At 42.7% G+C, this 25,099-nt stretch overlaps 1 protein-coding gene across 1 annotated transcript in view; it reads right to left on the bottom strand.

Moving 5' to 3' along the window:
- LOC144783895 (vomeronasal type-2 receptor 1-like) overlaps positions 1-25,099 on the bottom strand; it is a 140,839-nt gene that overhangs the window by 3,986 nt on the left and 111,754 nt on the right. Inside the window, exons 4-6 of the mRNA XM_078662637.1 lie at positions 20,477-21,313; positions 19,973-20,200; positions 582-705 (exon numbers count right to left, since the gene is read on the bottom strand). Coding sequence (XP_078518763.1) covers positions 582-705; positions 19,973-20,200; positions 20,477-21,313 — 1,189 coding nt within the window. The remainder of the gene's footprint in view (positions 1-581; positions 706-19,972; positions 20,201-20,476; positions 21,314-25,099) is intronic.

Below are 25,099 nucleotides of genomic sequence, written 5' to 3'. Positions count from 1 at the left end.
AGTTTGCATGGTGTATGAACGAAAGCTTATCATCAAACATCACTCCCAAATTCCTAACCTTAGTGACTGGTTGAGGAGTAGGTCCCAAATCGGTTGGCCACCAAGTTAGGGACCAATTGGGGGATAAACTACCAAAAGTCATTTCCTCCATTTTATCGGAGTTCAACTTCAGGCAGTTGTGTGACATCCAAAAACTGATGTCTGGCATCCCTTCTTGAAAATTAGCTGCTACTTCCAGTCCATCTTTGTGGACTGCCCGCACAAGTTGGGTATCATCGGCGTAAGATGTTAACCTCATCCCGTGGGTTTTAATTATCCTTGCCAAGTCCGACACATAGATATTAAATAAAGTGACTTTTCAGTGAGCCGATAAGTGTGCTATTTAGTTGTTAGTTTCCTACACAGATTATCTCTTAGATGCCTACTTCATCATACATACCCACTGGCCATTTTCATTCCTTTCACCAAGACGCACCTACTACCAGTTTAGGCTGATTTTCTAGTGTAAGTGGTCTTTGTCTGCTGAGGTGGAGCTGTCTACTGAATAATATATCTTCACTAAAGGAACTTAGTGAACAAACCTGCTTGACTGGTGATGCTCCCATCAGGACATGGCATGCAAGAGAAGCAGCACTTTGGACGTCCTTTAATGGTAGACTTCCGGTATCCAGGATCACAACTTTCACTGCAGACTGACTGAGGGGTCTGTAATAATGACAGATGGTTAATTATTTCCAAATCACAGCTCTCCCTATCTTTAAGCATATCGTTGGAATATGTGTGCTACTTGAAACTGTCTGGATGCTATTATAGGAAGAGCGGTGGTTCTACTAATGAAGGATTTCAGCAGTCTAAAAATATTAATTAGTACTGGAAAATGGTACAGCCGGCACATATTTAAGTGTTCCAACATGATATTACTGTAAATAAGATGCAAATAAAGGGAACACTGAGTTTTAATAAATAAGGGCTACTTTACAAACTACATAAACATGTACAGAAATAACCCCAATCAAAGACAATGGAGAAAATGGAGGCCCACTCCACACATAGATCACTAGATGTTAGAAAGAACTATTGGAGCTCCCCATCGCTTCTAATCGTAAAATCCATGGTTAACACCTTCCACGCGGGGCTAATTGGCCCACAGTACTCATGACGAGCTAAGCTCCTCATGACTCGGCTAACTCCTGTGGAACGCCCGCACAGGAGGGGAATTAGCCCTGCTTGGGCGTTCCGCGGCAGTTATGACGAGCTCAGCTCATCATGAGCACAGCTCAACTGTGCCTCATGACGAGCTGAGCTTGTCATAAGCGTTGAAGGGTTTAAGGTAGCTTCTTACATGATTAGAGAGTTGCAGCATAGCGTATAACTCTTGTATTCACATGTGATGCTGCCTTCTGTGGCTCTACAACTGCTTCTGGTGCCAACAATTGTATGTGAGTATCAAAAAAGGCATTATGCCCCTCCTATGCCTGGCTTGCTAACATGCCACTGCCAATGTCAATGGTAGTCTGCATGCCAGACTCTGCCCTAACAGTTGTTCTGGGGATGGCCGTATGACGTGTGTGGCTGCCCTTGGAGTATTGGCTGAATGGGGTGTATGTGCAGCTGAGCAGAACGTCCTGCAACAAAGTTTCATCGAATGTCACGCAAGTAGCCCACTTATGCTTTCAGAGGCATCTGATTATGAGGAGCATATTTGTTCCTTCGACTTAATTGGATGGCATCCTTTTTTTCTACCAATGATAGGGATTATCTTTTGGAGGGAATTGCATTCCTCGGAACACACACCTTGATGGACTTCCTACCTCCTTCATAATGACTCCTTCATAATTACTTTATTATCCCAAAGACAGTTCTTTTTCAATAAAGCTATAATGACAATTTTGCCAAAAAGTTTTTTGTTGCTGATTTTTTTCTGATTTGTTTTTTTTCAAAAGCTTTGAACTCTGCTTGAATTTTGTACTCTGTTTTGGTCCTTTGTCTAGGTCCTAGGACCTTACCAAGGGAGGGTGTTATATGGGCCCTTAGGGACATTGCTAAGTTAGCATGAGCTTCGCTGCCATGATGCTGCTTTTGCGCACGTTCCTACACGACTTTCTTTTTGCAACACTCAGTTTGTGCCTTTTACATGAGAACGGACTGCTTTCACGTACTCTGACTTTCCTGGAGTTTAGTCTCAACACAATGTGCAAGGTCGATCAACAATGCCCCTTGTTATTCTGTTCTGGTCAGTCCCTGACACGTACACATAACATGGTATGTGTGTACCATGTTATGTGTGCATGTTAGAGACTGACCAGAACAGAATAACAAGGGGCATTGTTGATCGACCTTGCACATCGTGTTCAGACTAAACTCCAGTACTGAAGTCTCGTGCTTTGATATTACGTTGTTGCATGTTGTTTTAACACACCTGGAGAAAGCCGTTCCATTGAGAAGAGCTCTGCTGTTCCTATGATGTAAACCTTACATACAGGCTTTGAGGTATGGGGTCTGCTGTCAATGCCCAGAGGTCGTCCTTTTTATAAAATAAACTACTTCAAGTCAAGAGGAGGGTGGTTAGGTCTAAAAAAACATTTTTTCTACAGTCTTTATAAAATGACTTCTCCCTTTGTATTCTATGGAATTGTAACCATGCTAACTGTGCTGAGTTTATGCATTTTGATGCTAGTAGTAGCAGGTATACTGTATTGTAGAGCACAATAGTTAAAATAAACATTTTAAACTATTTCAGTGACTCTGCCTAATCTCATTGTGGGCAAGTACGAGTGAGTGAGTGAAAGAGTACGTCTTGCTCCCACGATTCCTGAGAGAGTCGGGAGTGTTGTGTTCTGGGTTGTCTAATGATTTGTAGCTCTGAGATGTTTGTAGGAGAACGAATGAGACACTATAGCTAGTCAGTTTGGGATTTTAGGTACTGATATGGTAGGTTGATACACCTCTAGTCACTGAAGTCCTGTTTTCCTGCGCATGGTTCTGTATATGTGCAGAATTCCTGCAACAGTAGTTTCATGTATACATTGTACAACATCGGTGCCAGTATCAAGCTCTGGGGAACACCATGAACCACAAATGTGGCTAACCACAAATGTGGCTTGGAAGCATAGTTCCCTAATCTGACTAATTCTTAATTGCTAGTCAAGAAGGGGTTAAAGCTACTCAAGACCTCATCCCCTATGCACATTCAAGTCTCCAGAATCTGCAGGAGTTTATGATGATCAATCTTGTCAATAATTCCAAAAGGATACGAGGGCAGATGACACCAAATTCTAGCATGCAATTAATATCAGCAAATGTTTTAAGGGTGGAAATTTCTCTAACACAATGTTTCAGTTAAGTTGATGACACATTACAAAACTGGAGTCTAAAACCTTGCAGAAAGACACTAACTGGCAGATGCATCAAAGAAAATACCGGGAGCAAACGGGCAGTTTCTCAGAATCTGGCCGTTTGCTCCCGGTATTTTTGCATTTGGGATGCATCATCCCAAATGAAGAAATCGCAATTTAAGGAATCTCTAAATAGCAATTTCTTAAAATGCTCTTGCATTTAAGGAATCCCAAAATGAGATTCCTGGAATGCAATGCATGAAACCCAAAAAAATAGCGAATTCGCTAAAAGGGGGAGCAAATTACCATGAAGTTGAACTTCGTGGTAATTTGCTAAAACTTTGAAAAATGCACTTTTGTGCATTTTTCAAAGTTACATGTTGCGCACACACATGCCCTTTGGGCATGTGTGTGTGTAACATTTGTGCACAGGTCCATTTCAGGGGTGCAACAGGGTGTCCTTTGGACACCCTGGCACCCTTGAAATAGCGGAACATTAGCGTTTCGGTAATAGCTAATCGCTAAGAAGGAATGGCTTTCCCATTCATTCCTATGGGCCTTTAGGCCCATAGGAATGAATGGGAAAGCCATTCCTTCTTAGCGATTAGCTATTACCGAATCGCAAATAAGGAATCTGTAGGAATCGCTAATAACATTGCGATTCCTACATGCATCCTGTTTTGCGAGTCTTTAATAGCGATTCCTTAAAATTCGCTGTTAAGGACTCGCAAAACATAACTTTGATGCATCTGCCAGTTAATGGCTTATTTTGCTACTTTGCAGACAGCGGCTAATATATTACATAGAGCAAGTTCACTATTATATCTGCACGCTCAGCAGTACAACATATCCCATGTCAGGTATCACCAATGGGTACAGCATTAACAATTGACGACACTTAAACCCTTTTCTTTCAAGTAACTAAATAATTACTTCCATAGCAACAGTTACCTAAAGGTAGAAGAAACAAGAAATCAATGATCTAGTATTACCACACAGTTGAGCACCTCACATTACTATATGCACCTCGTACAATCCCAAGCAAACAGGCCAATTGAGAAGGCTGATGGAAGCAGTTGTCATAATATCATAAATGACATTGCTCAGTCCTTTCACAGCCCTTCTTTTTCTCCAGTCCAGTCCATAGCATCACCACTCTCACCACTCTCATCCCAGAAATCTGCATTTATGGGAATAAAAACCTTTACAAGTGCTGATATGCAACAGCAGGTAAGATCATCAAAAACAAAAACGAAATTAATGTTTGCAATAGCGCCATGTGTATTTTAATGTACATTCTGTTGTTTGATTTTGTTTCGCATTTGGTTAACTTTAGATGCGTTAATCAGCATTTGTAGGATGTATTAGGGTATATTCTAACATGAATGCGAGGTCTTTTACCTCCACTCTAAGATGGCCGCGGCCTGATGTACACTACTGACGTCATCACGCAGGCTCGTCTGAAGGCTTTTCTACCGCGTAGATGGCGGACTCGCTGTACTCGGACTTTTCTAGTCGGGCGGTTGGGGAGCTAACGTTGCGGTTTCCAGAACAAAGAAAGTTTTTGAATAAGCTACTGATATGTCCTGCGTACTGTTGTTTGGAATATCGGGCAGCTATGGTCTGTCAAGGTGGTTAATGACAACTATGTTGTTTTCTAGGTGATTAATACTCTCGAAAAAAGAATCCTGCTGTGAGTACCTTTTTAGTTTGGGAACACTATTGAGTGCCTTAACTGGGCATTAAGGTTTCGGTTTGAGATTGTACAGAGAGTTAATCCTGTTAATGTTTGCATTTCCAGATTGATACAGGATACTCGTTTGAATTACGTGAGTACACTGGGATTTGAGATATTAACATTCTTTTATTCAGTGATGCTGTCACGTGATCTGGCTACAATAAGTGTTTTTATTGATTTATAGGAAATGTAGACGATGAGATTTATTCAGAACATCTGTAAGCAGACATGCCAACACTCCCGATTCAGGCGTGAGACTACCGATTTCAAGGCTAGTCTCCCGCCTCCCGATTCCTGCAAGCAAAAACCCGATTCCTCGGAGTTTCAGTTGACAGCGCTTGGTATTGTGTAAAGTGCCAATTCTTCGAGCAATAGTTAGAGTGACCATGCAGGGGCTCTAGAAGGGGTGAAAAATCAACAAAGCGTCAATAACAAGGGAATTGTCTTTTAAAGACCTGTGAAGTACTGGGGGGGGGGGGGGCTGTGTGTGTGCACAGAAAGCTGTTTCAGCCCGGGCTGTCACACGGGGGTGGGCGGCGGGGGAGGGAGGGTGGAGCATGCACTGCCAGCAACTTGCCAGGCCAGTGCACAACACTTGCACCACCCTCTCTCTGCCTGCCATTGCACTGCATGCTTCGGAAAGGTAAAAAAAAAAACGTGCATTTGTGTTTCAAATGTCCGATCCTGCAGCAGCACACTTCCAAAGCCCACACATGACAGTAACCCGATTCAAAGCCCCGTTCTCCCGATTTATTTTTTTAAATCTCCCTATTTGCTCTTCTGAAATGTTGGCATGTATGCTGTAAGTATGCTTTATAACTGTGACAAGGCAGAAAGCTATGCTAACTTTAGCTTTGTCTGCACTGTTTGTGTTGCTTTTTATGTTTATGTATTAGACTTTGGGACATCGGTTTCCTTTGGAGCTTAGCAACTTCCCGCTGGATGTGAATGGTAATATGTTTTTAATTGTAGGTTTATTTAGGGATGGTGTTATTCACTTGAGATTAGACACTTGATATCGTACACATTGGTGTTGGATTGGGGCTATGTGTACACTATTGTATAAAGTGTATTGGTTCACACTATGGGTGTGTCTCACTGGTTTTATTCTTTTGGGTGAGTAGACAATACTTTATGTGCAGGGATATTAAGGATATTTCCTATTTATATGAGATATATTTATTTTTAGATATATATGTGCAACTTTTTCATCCTGATGATGGTCCTGTGGATTGTGTAGACCGACGGTGGACCGAAACGTCGATGCCCAACATCGTTTTGCTTACACATGAATCTTTTGTGATCTTGAAGTTGATGTATTATAATTTGAAAGTTCTGTTATGTATGGTATCTTGATTCCCCATACAAAAAGCAAAAGGTGTTATATACTACTATTAATTAGGTTTGGAATTCTAGTAGTATCTATGTTGCCATGTTGCATCCGTAAGAATAATAATAATAAAAAACAGCACAAAACGAAAATTACATTCTTGTGCCATTTGTGCTAATTCCCTTTGCATTGGTTAATTTGTGATCACTTTTGCGACTGATAGTAGAATATACATTTTTGTAAATGAATTCCTAGGGGGACGCTTTGTATTTTTGTTATTAATGATACCCAGTTCTCATGGGATTATTGGGTGGCTCTATTGTGTTTAATATTGTATGCGCAGACACTAGTCTGCAAGGGCCCTTTTCCAAAGAAAGTGGTTGTTGTTGTATATAGGTATCAGTCTATTCATCTGTGATTTATTTTGTTTTGTTGAGTGTTCTTTTGTATTGTTTCCTAATGTCTGAACAAGAAACCTTGACTTACACTGATGATTACATCGCTAAGATAGCAGGGGGACCCTCCTTATTGGGCCCACAACGTAGTAGTACTAATCTTAATACCCAACAGAGTGTAGCACGTAACAACTTAGAAAGACTCCATAAAAAGCTCATTCAAACCGAGCTACATGCCAAATTCCTGACGGACTGCCTCAGCAATAATATTATCCCGATTGGACTACAGGTCCATAATATCCCAGTGATTTTTGTTGAAGACGAAGATTATAAGGTTGGCTTTAGCTTCGTCTCCAATAAATGCTCTAGAAGCTGGATGGTCCTGAGTATTGAAACAGTATTACGGCATATTGAAAAACTCAAAGTAGAGATTGCAGAACTTGAGAAACAAATTCGCAAGGATCCCGTAGCTACTGACACTGATGATTTTCTAAAAAAGCTGGATGCTATAATTACCGATTTCCAGAGAAATAATATCTTAAAGAAAACAGAAAAGTTACAAAGAGATCTGAAAAACTATAGTAGAGAATGGACATATCCCAATTTAAAAAAAGATTTCTTTCAACAAACTGGTAATCAGTCAAATTGGGCTCCTAAGCACATAACATTTTCTGACACTGGTTCCTCAAGTTCTGAGGACAACCAAAGCCGGGGGGTAGTTCCAATTACAGAGGAGGAAGGGGACATAACTCACCCTCTTTTTTATCAAGAGGTCAACAGCAACAGAGAGGATGTTCTCGGAACACCAGGAGGGGCTGGTTCAGGAACCAGTATACCCCCGGGTTCCGACAGACACTCAACAGCTATTACTAGTGGTAGATATGGTGACTCCCGCCACAATGACAAACAATTCAAATATGGAAATCGTTCCGATTTTCAATTTATCATCTCATACATTAAGTTCTAAAGAGATGGAGGGTTTGAGTCATGGATTATACTTTGTTCCGACAAATAGGAATGATGTTTTTTCGACTTGTGTGGAAATACAAAAATTCTTCGGAACTTTACTCCTCAAGTACTTTTTTGCAAATACACCTGTGGTTCACACGATGAATATTAGTGGTCTGAAATGTCCTTCAATCTTTTTTCCACCAACTAATGTAATGCCAAAGGATCTTATCACTTTCGAAAATGTGGTGTTAAATGAAATTCAACAACTTTTTTAAGATAGGAAGTATGTTAAATTTAATTTTTCGAAGGAGGAACAAGCTATTCTGAAATCTTTGTCCAACCGTGACGATCTTATCGTCAAACCGGCGGGTAAAGGGGAGGTATAATTTTGCAGGACGAATCAGATTATGATCGTGATGTTTTAAGACAACTCAATAACCCGGCACATTACATCAAACTTTCATGTGACCCAACGTCAAGAATACGTAAAGAAATACTATCATTGACTACCCAAGGATTAGACGGACTCTGGCTGTGTAAAAAGAATTTGAGTACATGAATAAGAAAGACTATACCATCCCAGCATTTTATATGCTACCTAAAATTCATAAACATAGCCAGAATCCGCCTGGTAGACCGATTGTGGCTGGCTGCCAGTCAATATCACAACCATTGGCAGAATACGTTGATCATTTTTTGAAACCTTTTGTCCCGCTAACAAAATCATATACACAGGACAGTAGGGATGTTATTGTAAAACTAGAAGGTAAACCATACGATCCACTCTCTAATATCCTTGTTACAATGGATATCGAGAGTTTATACACTAGCATTCCACAAAGCGAGGCTCTCTTGGTCATTAATAACATCTTAGAGGAACGTACACGCCCACATCAGGTTCCCACTGATTTTATAGTCAAATGTGCAAAGATTGCCCTTAAAGAAAACTACTTTATTTTTGGTATGGATTTCTATGGCCAACGCAAGGGTGTGGCAATGGGCGCAATTTTTGCGCCAGACATAGCCAATTTGTATGTGACTGCTTTCGAAGAGAAGGTGATTTATAACAACAATCCCTTTGGTGGCCATCTAAATCAATATCTTAGGTACATCGATGATGTATATATGGTATGGAATGGAACACAGGAAGAGCTACTAAGTTTTCATCATTGGCTTAACCAACAAGATGCAAATTTACAATTTACATTGGAAAGTAATAGAAATACTATCAACTTTGTAGACCTCTCTATTCAAAATGACAACAATGTTCTAACCATGAGTCTGTATACAAAACGTACTGCTAGGAATACCTTATTGAAGTACAATAGCCACCATCCACGTAACCTACGAGATAACCTCCCTTTTGGACAGTTTTTACGGATGTATGACGTTACAACGCATACTTTTACTCCGCAGACCATTACAACGCGACTTTTACACCGCATACCGTTACAACGCATAGCGCTTAGAGGTGCTGGATAGTGGTAAGTATAATTTACTATTCTAACTCCAGTCCCCGTGGACCCTAGGGAAGGTGTTGGATAGTAAATTATACTTATTCCCTATCCTAGAGCGCCCCCCAGCGCAATGCGTTGTAATGGTATGCGGAGTAAAAGTCGCGTTGTAATGGTAGTGCGGAGTAAAAAATGCGTTGTAACAGGTGTATACCGTTTTTACACATGAGACGTAACTGTACGAAGAGGGAGGATTATTTTCACGACGCAAAGGTATTACAATCTAAACTTGTTATGAGGTCATACCCGTACAGACCAATTAAGCGAGCCTTGAAACGGGCATGGTATTATGACCGTGGGGCTCTACTGACCAAAAAAGAAAAACCAGCTGCAGATGCCACAAATATCCAACCTCTAACTTGTGTGACGACGTATGGTTCAGAATCAAATCAAATTAAGAAGATCATTAAACATAATTGGCATCTAATTAAGAAAGTTGAGGCGCAGTTAGCTCTACCACGTTTTGCGTTCAAAAGAGCCAAGAACTTACGAGATCATTTAGTGAGGGCCTATAAGGAACCACCATCCACCTCGATAGACACAGTGGGGTTTAGCCCCAATAACTGGACATTATCCGTGTGGTAATTGTGCTACATGTGCTACAACAAGTGTAATGAGGAATTGTAATTTGAATGGCAAGGAAATAACATTTTATCATCATTCAAATTGCCACACAAGAAATGTTATATACGGTATACAATGTCCTTGCTGTTTGACTTATATCCAAAAAACCACTCAGGAGGTTAAGAAGCGTGTATTACAGTACCAATCGAGTATAAGATGCAATGGTATCTCTGCTCCTCTTGTAGAACATTACCAGCAAAAGTCACATTTACCAAATGAAATGAAATGGTTTGTACTCGAGGTTGTCAAGAATACGAAACGATATCATAATGTTGATCGACTACGCACCCTAAAAGAAAACAAGTGGATCTGGACTAGTAATACTGTGGGAAAAGAGCTAAATTCGCTGATTGAATGGCATACCTTGGCAACACTGTAATCTTATGCCAAAGGGTAATCATCTGTTTATAAACACTAGTACTAGACTATTCACACTTATGACAGTAAAACCCTTTCCTCGTAGTTTTGTGAATATGTAACTGCCCATATTGTAGTCCATAGAGTTGCTCTTGTAGTAACTGATGATCTTCTCGAGACGCCTTATAGGGTTTTAGTCAATAAGACTTTTTTACCTGTAGGTGTTTACCAGCTAATCACGTGTATACATCTGGGAGCTGATAATATGACATTTGTAAATAGAATACATCGGTACATGGAGTGTAGCGCCAGGGATATTCTGATGTTTTACTTCGATTCTCATTTGATAAATTGGAGAAGAGATAATTAAGACAGCTATTCGGGCTTATTGTAACACTAAAACAGGTTTTAGTTCCTCTTTAAGATGGCCACGGCTCGAGGGACATGATCGACGTCACCAAGCAGGATCTTTTGAATGGTGTTCCATCATATACATTGGCATTGTAAGGGTAGCACCATGTGCATTTTAATGTAAATTCTGTTGTTTGATTTTGTTTCGCATTTGGTTAACTTTAGATGCATTAATCAGCTTTTGTAGGATGTATTAAGGTATATTCTAACATGAATGCGAGGTCTTTTACCTCCACTCTAAGATGGCCGCGGCATGATTTACACTACTGACGTCATCATGCAGGCTCGTCTGAAGGGTTTTCTACCGCGTAGATGGCGGAGTCACTGCACTCAGACTTTTCTAGTCGGGTGGTTGGGGAGCTAACGTTGCGGTTTCCAGAACGAAGTAAGTCTTTGAATAAGCTACTGATATGTCCTGCGTACTGTTGTTTGGAATATAGGGCAGCTATGGTCTGCCAAGGTGATTAATGACAACAATATTGTTTTCTAGGTGATCAATATGCTTGAAAAAAGAATCCTGCTGTGAGTACCTTTTTAGTTTGGAAACACTATTGGGTGCCTTAACTGGGCATTAAGGTGTCGGTTTGAGATCATACAGAGAGTTAATCCTGTTAATGTTTGCATTTCCAGATTGATACAGGATACTCGTTTGAATTACGTGAGTACACTGGGATTTAAGATATTAACATTCTTTTATTCAGTGATGCTGTCACATGTGATCTGGCTACAATAAGTGTTTTGATTGATTTATAGATAATGTAGACAATGAGATTTATTCAGAACATCTGTAAGTATGGTTTATACATGTGACAAAGCAGAAAGCTATGCTAACTTTAGCATTGTCTGCACTGTTTGTGTCGCTTTTTATGTTTTTGTATTAGACTTTGGGACATCGGTTTCCTTTGGAGCTTAGCAACTTCCGGCTGGAAGTGAATGGTAATATGTTTTTAATTGTAGGTTTATTTAGGGATGGTGTTATTCACTTGAGATTAGACACTTGATATCGTACACATTGGTGTTGGATTGGGGCCATGTATACACTGTTGTATAAAGTGTATTGGTTCACACTATGGGTGTGTCTCACTGGTTTTATTCTTTTGGGTGAGTAGACTTTATGTGCAGGGATACTAAGGATATTTCCTATTTATATGAGATATATTTTTTTTTAGATATATATGTGCAACTTTTTCGTCCTGATGATGGTCCTGTGGATTGTGTAGACGGACGGTGGACCGAAACGTCGACGCCCAACATCGTTTTGCTCACACATGAATCTTTTGTGATCTTGAAGTTGATGTAATATAATTTGAAAGTTCTGTTATGTATGGTATCTTGATTCCCCATACAAAAAGCTAAAGGTGTTATATACTACTATTAATTAAGTTTGGAATTCTAGTAGTATCTGTGCTGCCATGTTGCATCCATAAATAATAATAATAATAAAAAACAGCACAAAACGAAAATGACATTCTTGTGCCATTTGTGCTAATTCCCTTGCATTGGTTAATTTGTGATCACTTTTGTGACTGATAGTAAAATATACATTTTTGTAAATTAATTCCTAGGGGGACGCTTTGTATTTTTGTTATGTATGCAACATGTTCTGTCCCTATTGTGCATCTTTTTAAAGTAGACCTGCACAGGGGATACACACTGTTAGAGGCTAGTGAGTGATCTTAAATCAAAAAGGGACTTAGATCTTGAAAGATATATGCTATTGGACATATATCTTTTTAATGAGAGTATTGCTGGCATATCTTTCAAACACGCAGAATTTGTCCAGTACCTTACCTGCCTGTGTCTGAGAGAGGGAGCGCTCGGACAGAAAGTCTGTTTGGACCAGCCACCAACACCGGAATCCCGCCACCAGCCGCGCCGCCGCCTTGGGACTACGTTTCCCATCAGGCTCAGCGGCGGCGCGTTCCCCGACCCGGCAAAAGCGCCGGGAGGGGCTCTACAAAGCTGCAAGCCCTCGGTGGAGCGGGGGGAGCCACTAAACACGCAGAATTTGTCCAGTACCTTACCTGCCTGTGTCTGAGAGAGGGAGCGCTCGGACAGAAAGTCTGTTTGGACCAGCCACCAACACCGGAATCCCGCCACCAGCCGCGCCGCCGCCTTGGGACTACGTTTCCCATCAGGCTCAGCGGCGGCGCGTTCCCCGACGCGGCAAAAGCGCCGGGAGGGGCTCTACAAAGCTGCAAGCCCTCGGTGGAGCGGGGGGAGCCACTAAACACGCAGAATTTGTCCAGTACCTTACCTGCCTGTGTCTGAGAGAGGGAGCGCTCGGACAGAAAGTCTGTTTGGACCAGCCACCAACACCGGAATCCCGCCACCAGCCGCGCCGCCGCCTTGGGACTACGTTTCCCATCAGGCTCAGCGGCGGCGCGTTCCCCGACGCGGCAAAAGCGCCGGGAGGGGCTCTACAAAGCTGCAAGCCCTCAGCGTCGCGGGACGCGAGCGGGACGCCAGGGGCTAAGCCCGGGCAAAGGGCGGGCCCTCTGAGGCCCTCCGAGGCGAGGAAAGGCTATCTCCCGGAAACAATCGTGTGGATTAAAGGTACTGTTATCGGCCTGTTACTTGGCACGTATTATATTACTGAAGATATTTATTATTTATCATTTCATAGCCCTTCCAAAACTTATAGTATTTCTTGCGACGATCAGCTATTGACCTGGCTTCTTACTAACACTAGTGTTGATCGTGTGTTCATTCAGAGTAAGAGTCTAAGGAATGGGGAAAAAACTGGTACCACCCCCTATTGAACCTGTGAACACTCTTGATTCATACCTGGTCCAAGTGGTGAGTAGTATTAACAGCAAACGAAGGCAATCATTGGGCCTAAGCCAATCACCTGTGTTGCCTGCAGAAAGCCCACCTACAAGTACTGCAAGTACAGCTATGTCCGATTCCCTGACAGGAAGTGTACAGCATAACTCAGCTGATTCTGACTCTAATCCTTTAGCCAACCACATGGAGGCCACCATTGTCCCTGATTCCGCCATGAACAGCGAAGATAGAGAAGATCTTATTGATCTATCAGACAATGTCATCTCTGAATCAAGTATTCAGATAGAAGCCACGGAAGAGGATCTCCAGCCCCAGCCTCCATCCATTCGTGCTGTTAGAGCATGTAGGAAACAAACAGCAAAACGAGGGGGGAAACAATTGGGAAGGGAAAAGCCTGCCACACCTCCTTCCAGGCGTTTGGGCAAATATTTAGATTGCGAGGTCGATCACGAGTCCAAGCGCATTATCGATGATGACCTCTTCAACAGGTTTCAAGATATGATAGATATCAAAATTAAGACCATCATTAAACCTCTGATCGGGAAAGTGGACAAATTAACTGCCGAAGTCAGAAAGTTGGGGGGGGTTCATAGTAACTTGACTAAGGAGCTAGAGAATTTATCTTCCCTCGTCGCGGACCTAATATCCACGGATGAGGAGGCCCCTTCTACTGATAATAACTTACAGCCCACTCAACAAGGGTTGTTACCCCTACCCTCATCATCAATATTAACTGTTCCGGATCAGAATGGCGTAACTGGGGACCCTCATACCATCTCCACTGCTGCAACAGTGGTAAGCCATCAAGAGGCCAGCCCAGTCCAATTTATCGCGGAGGCCTCACCGGTAGTCTTGGTGCTGGCTAATGTTCCACCTTTGCTAAAAGACAAAACAGAGTCAGATCAGGGTCTCAAAGATAAAGCCATACATTGGCTCTCAAACAACATGTATATGGCGCAAGAAGGGCTTGATAAATTGGCAGGAAACATAGTTTCGACCAGGAGGGTACCCTGGATTGGCAGCAAGCCGAAAAAGTTTCAAGGCGATTGTGTTATCCTAAATTTCACAAACGCCGAGGTCCTTCCTGAAATCTTGAGCAATGTCTTTCCACCTCAGCGGCGCAACGGTTCCATAGTCCCATTAACTCTTGGTTTTTTCTATAATGAGCCTCAACCCGCTACCATACATAAAATCAACAGGCAGAACAAGTATAGTAACAACAGTAGCTGGGGAGGGGCCATGGGCCTGCTATATGTAAATGACCGGTTCCCGCCTGTAGTACAGCGAGAGTCAGGAAGACCCATTTACCCGCACGAGGAAAATATTCGGCCGGTTCACCAGTATGGGTTGGGAACCAACGGGTGGGGGCCTGGCGCACTGGGGTACGATCACAGTGCACGGGGTATCATGCCAACACGGTGGCAGAGAATGGACCCTTCTTTGATTCATCCAATTACTCCACATCCTTTGTGGAATTTAGCCCATAACGGTCAGGCTCAGTTAGCTACCCCATCTGCTTGGGGCTTTACTACAGGTAATAGGTTTGGCCCCCTATCTGACCTTAACACGTGCGATTGACTCGAACCAGGTATTGACCAAAATAATGTGGGTTCGACTAGTCAAAACTCTCGTAGCGATGGTTTAAGCATTGATGATTTCCTTAGTTTTTCTACGCCTAATGTAGCCACTAAGCCCCAACCATCTACCACTCTAGGTCAGCAAGCAACCTCATCTGGGGGTGAGTCTGGCCGTAACCAGGGTTTGGGTGGAGTGGGCACACAGCTTTGCCGTCAAGCAAAAATCACCGAGGCTTCACCATCGCAGGCAGCAGTGGTTGGAGAATCAGAGAGTGGCAGCAAGTTAATGACTAGTAGGGAGTCATGTAAGATCATAAGCTGGAACGTGGCAGGTTTGAACACCAAACGTAAGGACCCGGTATGGTGGAGCTTTATCTCAAAGCACCACATTATTGCCCTACAAGAAACTTGGGACACATCTAGTAATATCTGGTGGGATGGATACACTAGCTTTATAAGCCCAGCTGTCCCAAGCAGAACAGGTAGGGCTAAAGGTGGGTTGGCCCTTTTTTTCGCCTTGGACCTAAAAGGAAGTTACAGGCAGATTAGGTCCGAATCTGACAATATACTGATTGTTGAAAGGGTCATCAATAAGACCCGTAGGACCTTATACGTTAACTTCTATAACTCTGGGAACAGCGCATATGAAGGGCGTAATATTGCCAGTTTAGATAGTATTTTAAATTCAGTCCCACAGAATATCTCTTTTGCATCTGAGTTAATTTTACTAGGTGATTTTAATATACACTTATGCAATTTAGCCTGTAAGGGAAGAGAAGTCAGCGAAGATGATGATGACGCCCCAGTAGCACCTCATTTCGAACATTCAGTAGAGGGTCAGGAGCTTGAGGACTTACTTGCAAACTTCAACCTCTATGAACCTAATTTCGGTCTGAGAACGCCAACTTTTACCGGCAGTCATCATGGGTCTGTGATAGATTATATTTTTGTTTCTCTTGGCATCCTAAATTTGACTGCTGCATATAGCACGATAGTAACTCACTTCAGTGATCATAATCCAGTACTACTAGAAGTGATGTGGGGCAGCCAGATGGGCGCATCACCATCGATTATAAAACCAGCCCATTCCTTGAGGACTACAGATCAAGACAGAAGAGTTAAATGGGCGAATGTGATCCCGGAAAATTTCTATAAAAAATGCTTCCCTAAGATTAAATCTCAGGTTGAGCTTTGTCAGAACCCTGACACCCAAGGGAGCCTCATGGTATCAGTCTATGAGGAAATATGTGTCCAGGTTTCTAACGAACTTTTAGCTAAACCCTTTCAGGGAGCGCAGGGTCACAAGCGATGGTTTGATTCTGCTTGTTCGAAGGCCCACAGAGATTTGTTGGTGGCTCTAAAAATTGTCCCAAGAGTAAAAGAGGAAATTGCGAGGCTTAGGAAAATTTATAAGGCTGCAGTAAAGAACCGCAAAGATTCCATTAAACGTGAAACATGGGATAACCTCCCCTCGGCGGCGGTGCTGAAGGATAGCAGGAGATTCTGGGAACTTATTAAGCAGCCCCTTTTTTCGGAGGACAGCAATTTACCAATGGATTGTGTGATTACTGAGGATAAATGGTTGTCTTTTTTCAAAAATGTATATGGGGGTGACTTAGTTGATGAGCATATTGACAGGGGCTTATTGCCCAACGGGCCTGTACATCCAATTGTTTTTAGCCCCCAAGAAGTAGAAAAGGCACTCGCGGAAACCACTAAACACAAGGCACCTGGCCCCGACGGAGTTCCGGCCGACTTTTTCATGTTTTCACCTAAAATGTGGTCGAGGGTGTTGTCCAACGTGTTTAATGCTGTTAACGATAACTCAGCTCCTGCATCATGGGCTACATCTACCATCGTCCCCATTTACAAAAATAAAGGGCAGCGGGACGACCCAGCATTCTACAGGCCTATATCCCTTTTGGACTCTACCGTAAAGATTTTGGGGAGAGTCCTCTTATCAAGATTGAGGGAGAATGTTGAGGGGTGCGGTGGTTTGTGTGAACTACAATATGGTTTCAGAGAGAGTAAAGGTACAATAGAGCAATGCATTAATTTGTATCTACTCATCTCTAAGTACACGTTGGCTAAGGAGGGTTCAGTGTATCTGGCATTCATGGACCTCTCCTCGGCCTTCGATCTCGTTAACAGGTCCAAACTATGGTCGATCCTCCTGGATTTAGGTATTGATGAAGCCCTGGTTATGTTTATGGCCACACTGCATCAGGAGCTTTTTGCAGCCGTTCGAGTTTCCAACAACGGCAGGCGTACCCCTTTATTTAAATCCTTGAAAGGGGTACGGCAAGGTTGCATCTTGGCCCCCACGCTTTTCATCATCTATATTAACGGCCTGGGGGCTTACCTGCGAGGCCTGAGCACGGATGTCCCACGTGTAGGAGATGTCCATATCCCGGCACTCCTGTACGCGGATGACGCCGTGCTGATCGCCCGCACGGGTATTGGGCTACAGGTCCTTCTTAACTCTTTTGGCTCTTTTATGGAAAATCTGGACCTTAAGGTCAATGCGTCCAAATCGCACACAATGGTCATGGGCAGAGAGCGTACGAAGAGAAGACACAAATCTTTCTTCTGTAGTGGGATCCCTGTTTCGGAAGTAACCACATTCCCTTACCTGGGAGTTTTGTTCGACCAAAAAGGCACCTGGGGTCCACAGATAAGTGCAAAAAGGCTGGCAGTCACTAGATCTGCTTCTGCACTCTTGGGTTTTGCTGGCAAGCTGGGTGCCAGGCCCATGGAAGCGTTGCTGAAGATCTATAAGAGTAAACCCGTTGCCATTGCCTCATATGGATCTCCTCTGTGGGGGTATGTTAATCTTGACCCCATTCAGAGGGCAGAAAATAGATTCATAAGATCTCTCCTTTCTGTGCCCCAGTCAACCCCAACTTATTCTATCCATAAGGAGGTTGGCCTACCATATTTGTCGGACTCATTGAGTGTAGCACCATTGATCATGTGGCTGAAAATGTGGTTAAATGTCGATCTTCCACTGAACCATAAAATTTTGAGGGATGTCCAATCAATGGATAACTATAGTAAAATCCCATGGTTGGCTTATTTAAGTAAATCATTCAAAGATTTGGGTCGCCCAGATTTGTTCCTCTGTCCAGAGAATATTAGGGCCCAAGATATAGCCTTTATAAAAAAGGCATTCAAAGAAGGGAAGGAAGCCTGCCGCGAGGTATCTGAGCTGCAGAAACCAGCAGTTAGGGCTCACTACCTATTGGTTAGCACTCCTAATTTGGCACCTTATCTTCGCTTTGTAACAATCCCTTACCATAGGTTTTTATTAACTAAACTTAGGTTTAATCTTATTCATTTCCACCTAGGCTCTTTTAAGGGATGGCAGAAGCCAGAACTAGCCGCCCCTTGCAGTTGCGACAATTTCTCCGTGCAGGATACAATGCACTTTGTCATGTTTTGTAGTCTATATCACGAGCAGAGGAAAAAATATTTGCTCCCTTTATTTAAAGAAGCAGGGTTCACACAGGTGCGCCCGGCGCTGCTCTATTTACAGCTCATGACAAACCCATGCACAACGTTTAGTCTAGCAAACTTTTTAGTCGCAGCTTCTAGGGCGAAAGCTGTTGGACAATCTCCGGTCTAAAAGATTTCCTATCTTAATGAGATTATGTGTATTGTTTTAAATATAAATGTATCCTTTTTAAACTGTGTAAATAGTATTTATAATGTATACTGGGTATGATGTTTTTTAGATGTTAGGAAACCTAATTATGTTTCTTATGTCATGTTTTAATTGTATTTGTTTCTTTGTATGACTTTGAATAAGTCGAATAAAGATATTCTGACTGACTGACTGGCATATGTTTTAATGAAATTAAAAATGTTAGTCTAATCCCCATCACTCGGGTAATCCACATTCCTCTGACCTGGCAACCACTTAATAGCTTCAATACAAATGCTTGTTACCATATACTGGATCTAAGTAAAACTCATACAATCTCTCTAAGGATTATTTCAAATGGCAGTGTCATTGTTGTCCTCTGTTGGACACATACAGAGTACTGACTCCAGTCCCTGTCACCACTTTCTTTCCTGCCTTTGATGTAGCTTTACAGGAGGGCATAAGAGCTGTATGCAAAGGAACCCCTAAGCCATGCTGGAATAATCTGAAAATGTGGTGGGTGAGCTCGCTGACCCAGTCTGAATTCTCTTATCATTTGAACATGGCATACTGTTCAAATGGCAATGTAGAACATTTTAGAGGAAGGATATGATAGGTACCTTAACATTTTGGAACTAAAACAACTTAGTTCAGGTTTTCTTCTACAAAACTTACAAGTTGTAATAGGGATGTGGAAGAGGAGAGATTCCTTGTCTCCTGGACCGAAAACAATAGAACTCATTTCATGTGCCTGCCCAAGTTGATGATGAAATCATCTGAATTTACTCTCAGGCACTGTGGAATACCAGGTAGACTTTTCTTTGTATTTCTTTCCAACTGTTGGCTGGGTGCTACAAACTGCTAGTAGCTCTCTTATAAATGAGAACAGAGTGAGTCAGAAGCAACAACTATTATCCTCCGAAAAGCCTACACATGGAACATTCTTCACCTTTTTAGTGCTGGGTTGTGGGAAGACATTTCCAAAGAATTCATCTTTGAATGAGCCAAAATCTTAAAGACCCAAACTTTAGGAAGTTAGCTCTTTTAAACTCTACACAGCAAGTTCCCAAGAGTGTCCAGTGTGTGTGTAAAGTTCGACTGAAGGATGGGTGGGCAGATCCCAAGACTATCAACTTTCTAGTGACATCACAGAATTGAATCCCGTTCAGGATGAGGGAAGGAATGCTTGCTACTTGGTAATAAATATTCACTTTGAGTCATTTAATTTTGGACCAGCTGTTGTCTTTCCAGGCCTGCCTTTTACAAATGTGTAGAAAGTATTGTTTACTTTTAATCAAAATGGTTCTCACCTGAGTCCCTTTTCCACCCCACAAGCTGACATTCTTGTCAATGACCAATCGTAGACCTTTGGGAGCACTGACATCATAGGTCCCCACTTTCACAAAGCGTCTGGTTTCATTGGATGTAATGTGCCAATATAACAAATCAAGGACTGATCGGAAATCTCCAGATGCATCAAAATATAACTCGCTACCAGCAGAACTCCTCATGCGTGCATTCTTAACATAATGCAACATCTGCAAACAAACAATATTGTGGGACTTTAAAAATGGGTGTAGGAGAATTTGGGAGCACATTCACTATGTTGTGTGCAATTGGTAATGAAATGTTGGGGCCACAGCTATCTTATTGAGCGAGCCATGCTTCAGAAGATGGTACTCTACTGTAGGTAGACAGGAGTCTGTGATTGTGGGAATGAGTATGAGGGGGTGTTTTTAAAGCACACTACTATTTAGAAAGCATTGCTCAGACAAAAGCAAACAAGAGACCCTTCAACACATTGGTGCTCTCACCTGCCATGGCTGAAAATTCATAGGATCTGCACATGAACCCTTGGCGAAAGGACCTTCTTTATCTTTACAATGAAGCAGATCATGTAATGCCTGTGCCAAGGCATAGATAGCTTGGTATGCTGAAAAAGGGTACCGGAAATCATTTACTTCCAACACTGAAGCATCAAGAGATTCAAGTTTTTCTGTTCCACTGCAGAGAGCCTGCTCACCTTCTTTTTCCCCAGATTTTGTTCCATTAAATGTGTTCATCCATTTGCAACTAAAGGCCTGCTCCCAAAAGGTCTTCATGAATATGTCCTTAGTGTCCCTATGTGGGTGTATATTGTACAGGAACTCTTTCAGTCCAGGGATGTCTCCACTATGCACTGCCAGTCCCAGAGTGCCATTTAATGTATGCCACATGTCTCTCCACGAGAAAACTTTTGATGGAACCCAGCTTGGAATACCGATCCAGATTTTTTCCGGGATCCATTGCAGAGATATCTCCTTTAGAAATGGTGCTATATCTATCACATAGGTGTAGCACACAACCACTCTAGCAGTGGATCTTTGAACAGTATCAATGGCATGGGCTAAGGATGTCCTGCTGGATTGTGTGGGCAGAGTTTCAAAGAACTCAATGCAGATGTCATTCTTTGCAGCCTCCTCCCTAAGCATCTGACTACCTTGGAGACCGTGGTCATTATTTGATATCAGGATTCCAATCCATGTCCATCCAAAGAGGAGCAACATTTGCATCAAACCATCCACTTGAAAGATAGCACTTGTTACTGTCCGTAGGAATGATGGGAACAGGATTTTGTCGCTCAGGATTGGAAGTGCTGCAACATAGCTGATCTGTTGAGCACAAATTTAACATACTTAAATCTAGTATTTTCAAAATAAATAATTGCTTTGAGCATCCTAGAGTAATTTCATCTTTTGTTTAGTAAACTTTGCATAAAAAAACACAACTGCATTCTATAAAAATCAGAGAATAATTTTTGAACATATGTCATTTATTCGATTACCACATGACAAAAAAAGAATAACGATTACACAATTTATGCAACTGAGTGAGTTTGAATCTTTTAGAATGAGCAACCCCAGCTGCCACAGCATCATGAGATAATGCGTGTAAATCATAAGACAAATGTAATAGTGACCTTCTCTGTAATGCTACTACATACCCCTAAACCCAAACCACCCAGTCCAATGAAATTAAGAACTATTGATCCACAAAAGCGAAGTCAGTTCTTGGGGGCCAGTCAGTTGAGATGTGGACGATGCTGTGATTAGATAGTAACGTAATGGCGGCCAGATATTGCTGGATCGTCAAGTCACAGGAAGTACAGAATCATGCATCTGGATATGGTTCAAATAAAATCCTGAGGCAGGGAAACCTCTACCAATTTACAATGATAGGTGAGTTAGCAAATAAAAAGGGTAGTGCCACAAATCACCTGGCCAAACATTAGAAGTCTCTAGCATCTACCAACAAGGTAAGAGTTGCGAATAGGGGGTAGAGAGCACCATCATTTTAGCCGGTTTTCCCAACAATTCCTGCAAAAAAAAGAAATAATTGGGCAAGCCCAAACAAAAGGTATGAAGTTCGCCTTTGGAAACTGACAGCAGTGCCACATCAGTTCTCTACCAAAAATACACCACACCAAATGTAAAAATCAAAACCAAGGGCCAGATGTAGGTAGCCAAATACCGGTCGGTAACGGCCGATTTCGGCTGTTACCGACCGGTATTTGGCTTTTGACATGTAGGGGGCAGGAAACAGACCATTTCGGTAATTTTACCGAATCGGTAAATATACCGGTCGGTATTTTTACAGAATCTGTAAAATTGAGATGTAGGTGGGACTCTTCTGAGTCCCACAAGCCCTACAAAGTCGGTATTTTACCATCAAATTCCATTTGATGGTAAAATACCGATTCAGGTGTGCATGCACATGTGTGCATGCACACCTGTGCCATATGACAGGCAGACCTGCCCTTAGGGCAGGTATGCCTGCCACATGGCCCCCGAACGTTTTTTGGGGGTGCTAGAGGGTGTCAAAGTGACACCCCCTGCACCCTTGTCAAATTCGGTATTTACCGAATCGGTAAATACCGACCGTTCCTTCAAAGCCCATAGGAATGAATGGGGCATTACCGGTCGGTATTTACCGAATCGGTAAATACCGACTTTTAAAGATCCGGTAAATCCACATCTGGATTTACTTACATCTCGGTACTTCTATTTTACCGATTCATAAATACCGAATCGGTAAAATTCGGTATTTATGAGTCGGTAAAATAGAATTACCTACATCTGGCCCCAAATGTATTAGTCTTTATCTGCTATTTATTAAGACCAGTTTTGGAAGGGAACAACAGAAGTACTAACGCTATTTGACTGATCATCTGCTAATCAATAACCCGATCAGGAAGGAGACAAATAAAGAGCTTAGACGGGGTGTAACATAGGTCCCTGCAGCCCCTGTGCCGCAAGTAGACAGCTAACCCTTCTATGGCGCCCCAAATCTTCAGTGGGCCTCAATTCAGCCTAAGGATAATGTATATCTGGGAGGTATTGGAGACTCAGGAGAACCTTATTACATTCTTCTGGGGGTCCCCATCATTTTATGTTTACGCCACTGGACTGATGCTGAGAAGGCAGGTATTTAGAGTAGGCAGTAAGTGACCCATATCGGTTATTTTGTTTATTAGGAATTGCAATGGGTTCAGACAGAAGGAGCATCTTGGAAGTAGGGAACTGTAGTTAACATATAAAAATCCAGGAGTATGTCAATAGCGTATGTTGGGTTACCTTCTTATCAACTGTCAAATTACTTCTTGAAAGGAACCGCCTGGACAAAATATCAGTCATAACCACAGATTCAGTTGACACTGGTAGGATAGGACTTTTAGCAAGATTTACCACTACAGGGGGTATGCCATCGTATGTAATTTTTATTTGCTTATTTGTATAAAGCTTCAGAAAAGTAAAGCAAAAGTACGGATAATTATGTAAAATGCAAAAATGCATCTGGCATTATATTTTATGGCGAAATACAACCTTGCTTCCATTTTGGACATAATGATGTCTTTTCCATATACACAAATAGAATTTAGGGGGTCATTATGATGGCGGACGGCCGTCAGTCCATCGGCCATCGTCCCGGGAATGGGGACCACCCACCTATAAGACGGCAGTCCCACAAATGGAATTAAGACACAACCGTCACCACTGTGCCCCCAAGTGAATAACCAAACTGTCTATGGTCAAGGGGGTCCCGCAAAGGGCCTCCACAGTACACCCACACCGGCCTTTCCATGGTGGTTAAACTGCCATGGAAAGGCTGGCGGTGATCCTGCATCTCAATCAGCCAGGCGGTGCCTGCTAGGCACCGCAACCATTCTGGGGATGCGGGGCATTCCAACAGGCAATCGGAACGATTGCTTCTGTCAGACTCAGGGCGGTCGGGCTTTCTGCCTGCCAGCACATCGCCAATCTGGCGGGTCGGAAATGGCTGCATGATGGCGGCGAACCCGCCAACAACATCCTGTCGGTGGAGGGTTTACTGTTCTCGTAATAAGGACCTTAGTGTAATATGCATTAAACAAAATCACCCTAGCTACCCATGATTACGCCAGCTGAAGGAAAATGTGCCTAGCCCTAAATACCAGGCTCAGATGTAACAAACTTTCAGGCCATGCATCTCAATAAGGTACCTTTCTGCACTACGTAAAAGGGAGAGGGTAGTAATTCACCATATGTGACAATATTTGGTGCATTCATGTCTTCATCTTGTGCTGGCACACAATGTACTCCCTTGCACCAATCCAGGAATCCTTGTGCTGAGGTGCAAGGGTGCCTGTGTTGTAGCCAGGATTGTTTTAATGCAGTGAGGGGCACATTCTTGCATACAAACAATCTGCAGAGGAATGTTCATCTTTCTAAGCGTGCTACAGAATGTAGTACACTTAGGGCACGATTATGAGTTTTGGCAGCGTGAGGTTGGACGGTACTCCACTGCTGCACCCCCACACCACTGAGACTCGCCACTGCCTGCCTGCCAGATTACAAGTTATTTTTAGTCTTGTGGGAGGGCGGCATGGCATTCCCAGGGCAGTGTCTCTTTCAAATGCTGCGATCCCTTTCAAAAAGGCACCGTAATGAGAACACCTCACAAGGTTCCTGCATGGCATGGACTAAATATTCCATGCCTTGCAGGAACTGTTGTATATGCACACAGAGGTGCACACGTTATGCCCCCCTGTTTTTATGCACACACGCGGAGGAGGCACAGTTGGTCCTCTAGGGCCCCTTTTCTTTCATCTACGTCAGGGTTGACATGGAGGAGGAACCTCCATGTCACTGCCAGCAGAGAGGAAACTCGTAATATGCGTGGTGGGACTGCGGCCGTCCTGCCAAGTATATTGCTAGATTTGACTGCCGGATCACCTCTAGGTAAAGGTGGTTCCATGGCGGTGGTCTCAAGGAGGTCCGACCGCCCAACTCGTAATGCCCACGGTTTTACATAGGATTTGGAGTTGATAGGGTTTGACTACATGTTGGCTGGAAGTGACTACTGAAACAGCCTGAATTATAGACCAGGAGGTTCTGTGTACACTGGCACACTCTCTTCTT

The sequence above is a fragment of the Lissotriton helveticus genome, chromosome 10 (assembly GCF_964261635.1).
Source record: "Lissotriton helveticus chromosome 10, aLisHel1.1, whole genome shotgun sequence".
NCBI lineage: Eukaryota > Metazoa > Chordata > Amphibia > Caudata > Salamandridae > Lissotriton > Lissotriton helveticus.
This window is presented reverse-complemented; position numbering and strand designations above follow the sequence as displayed.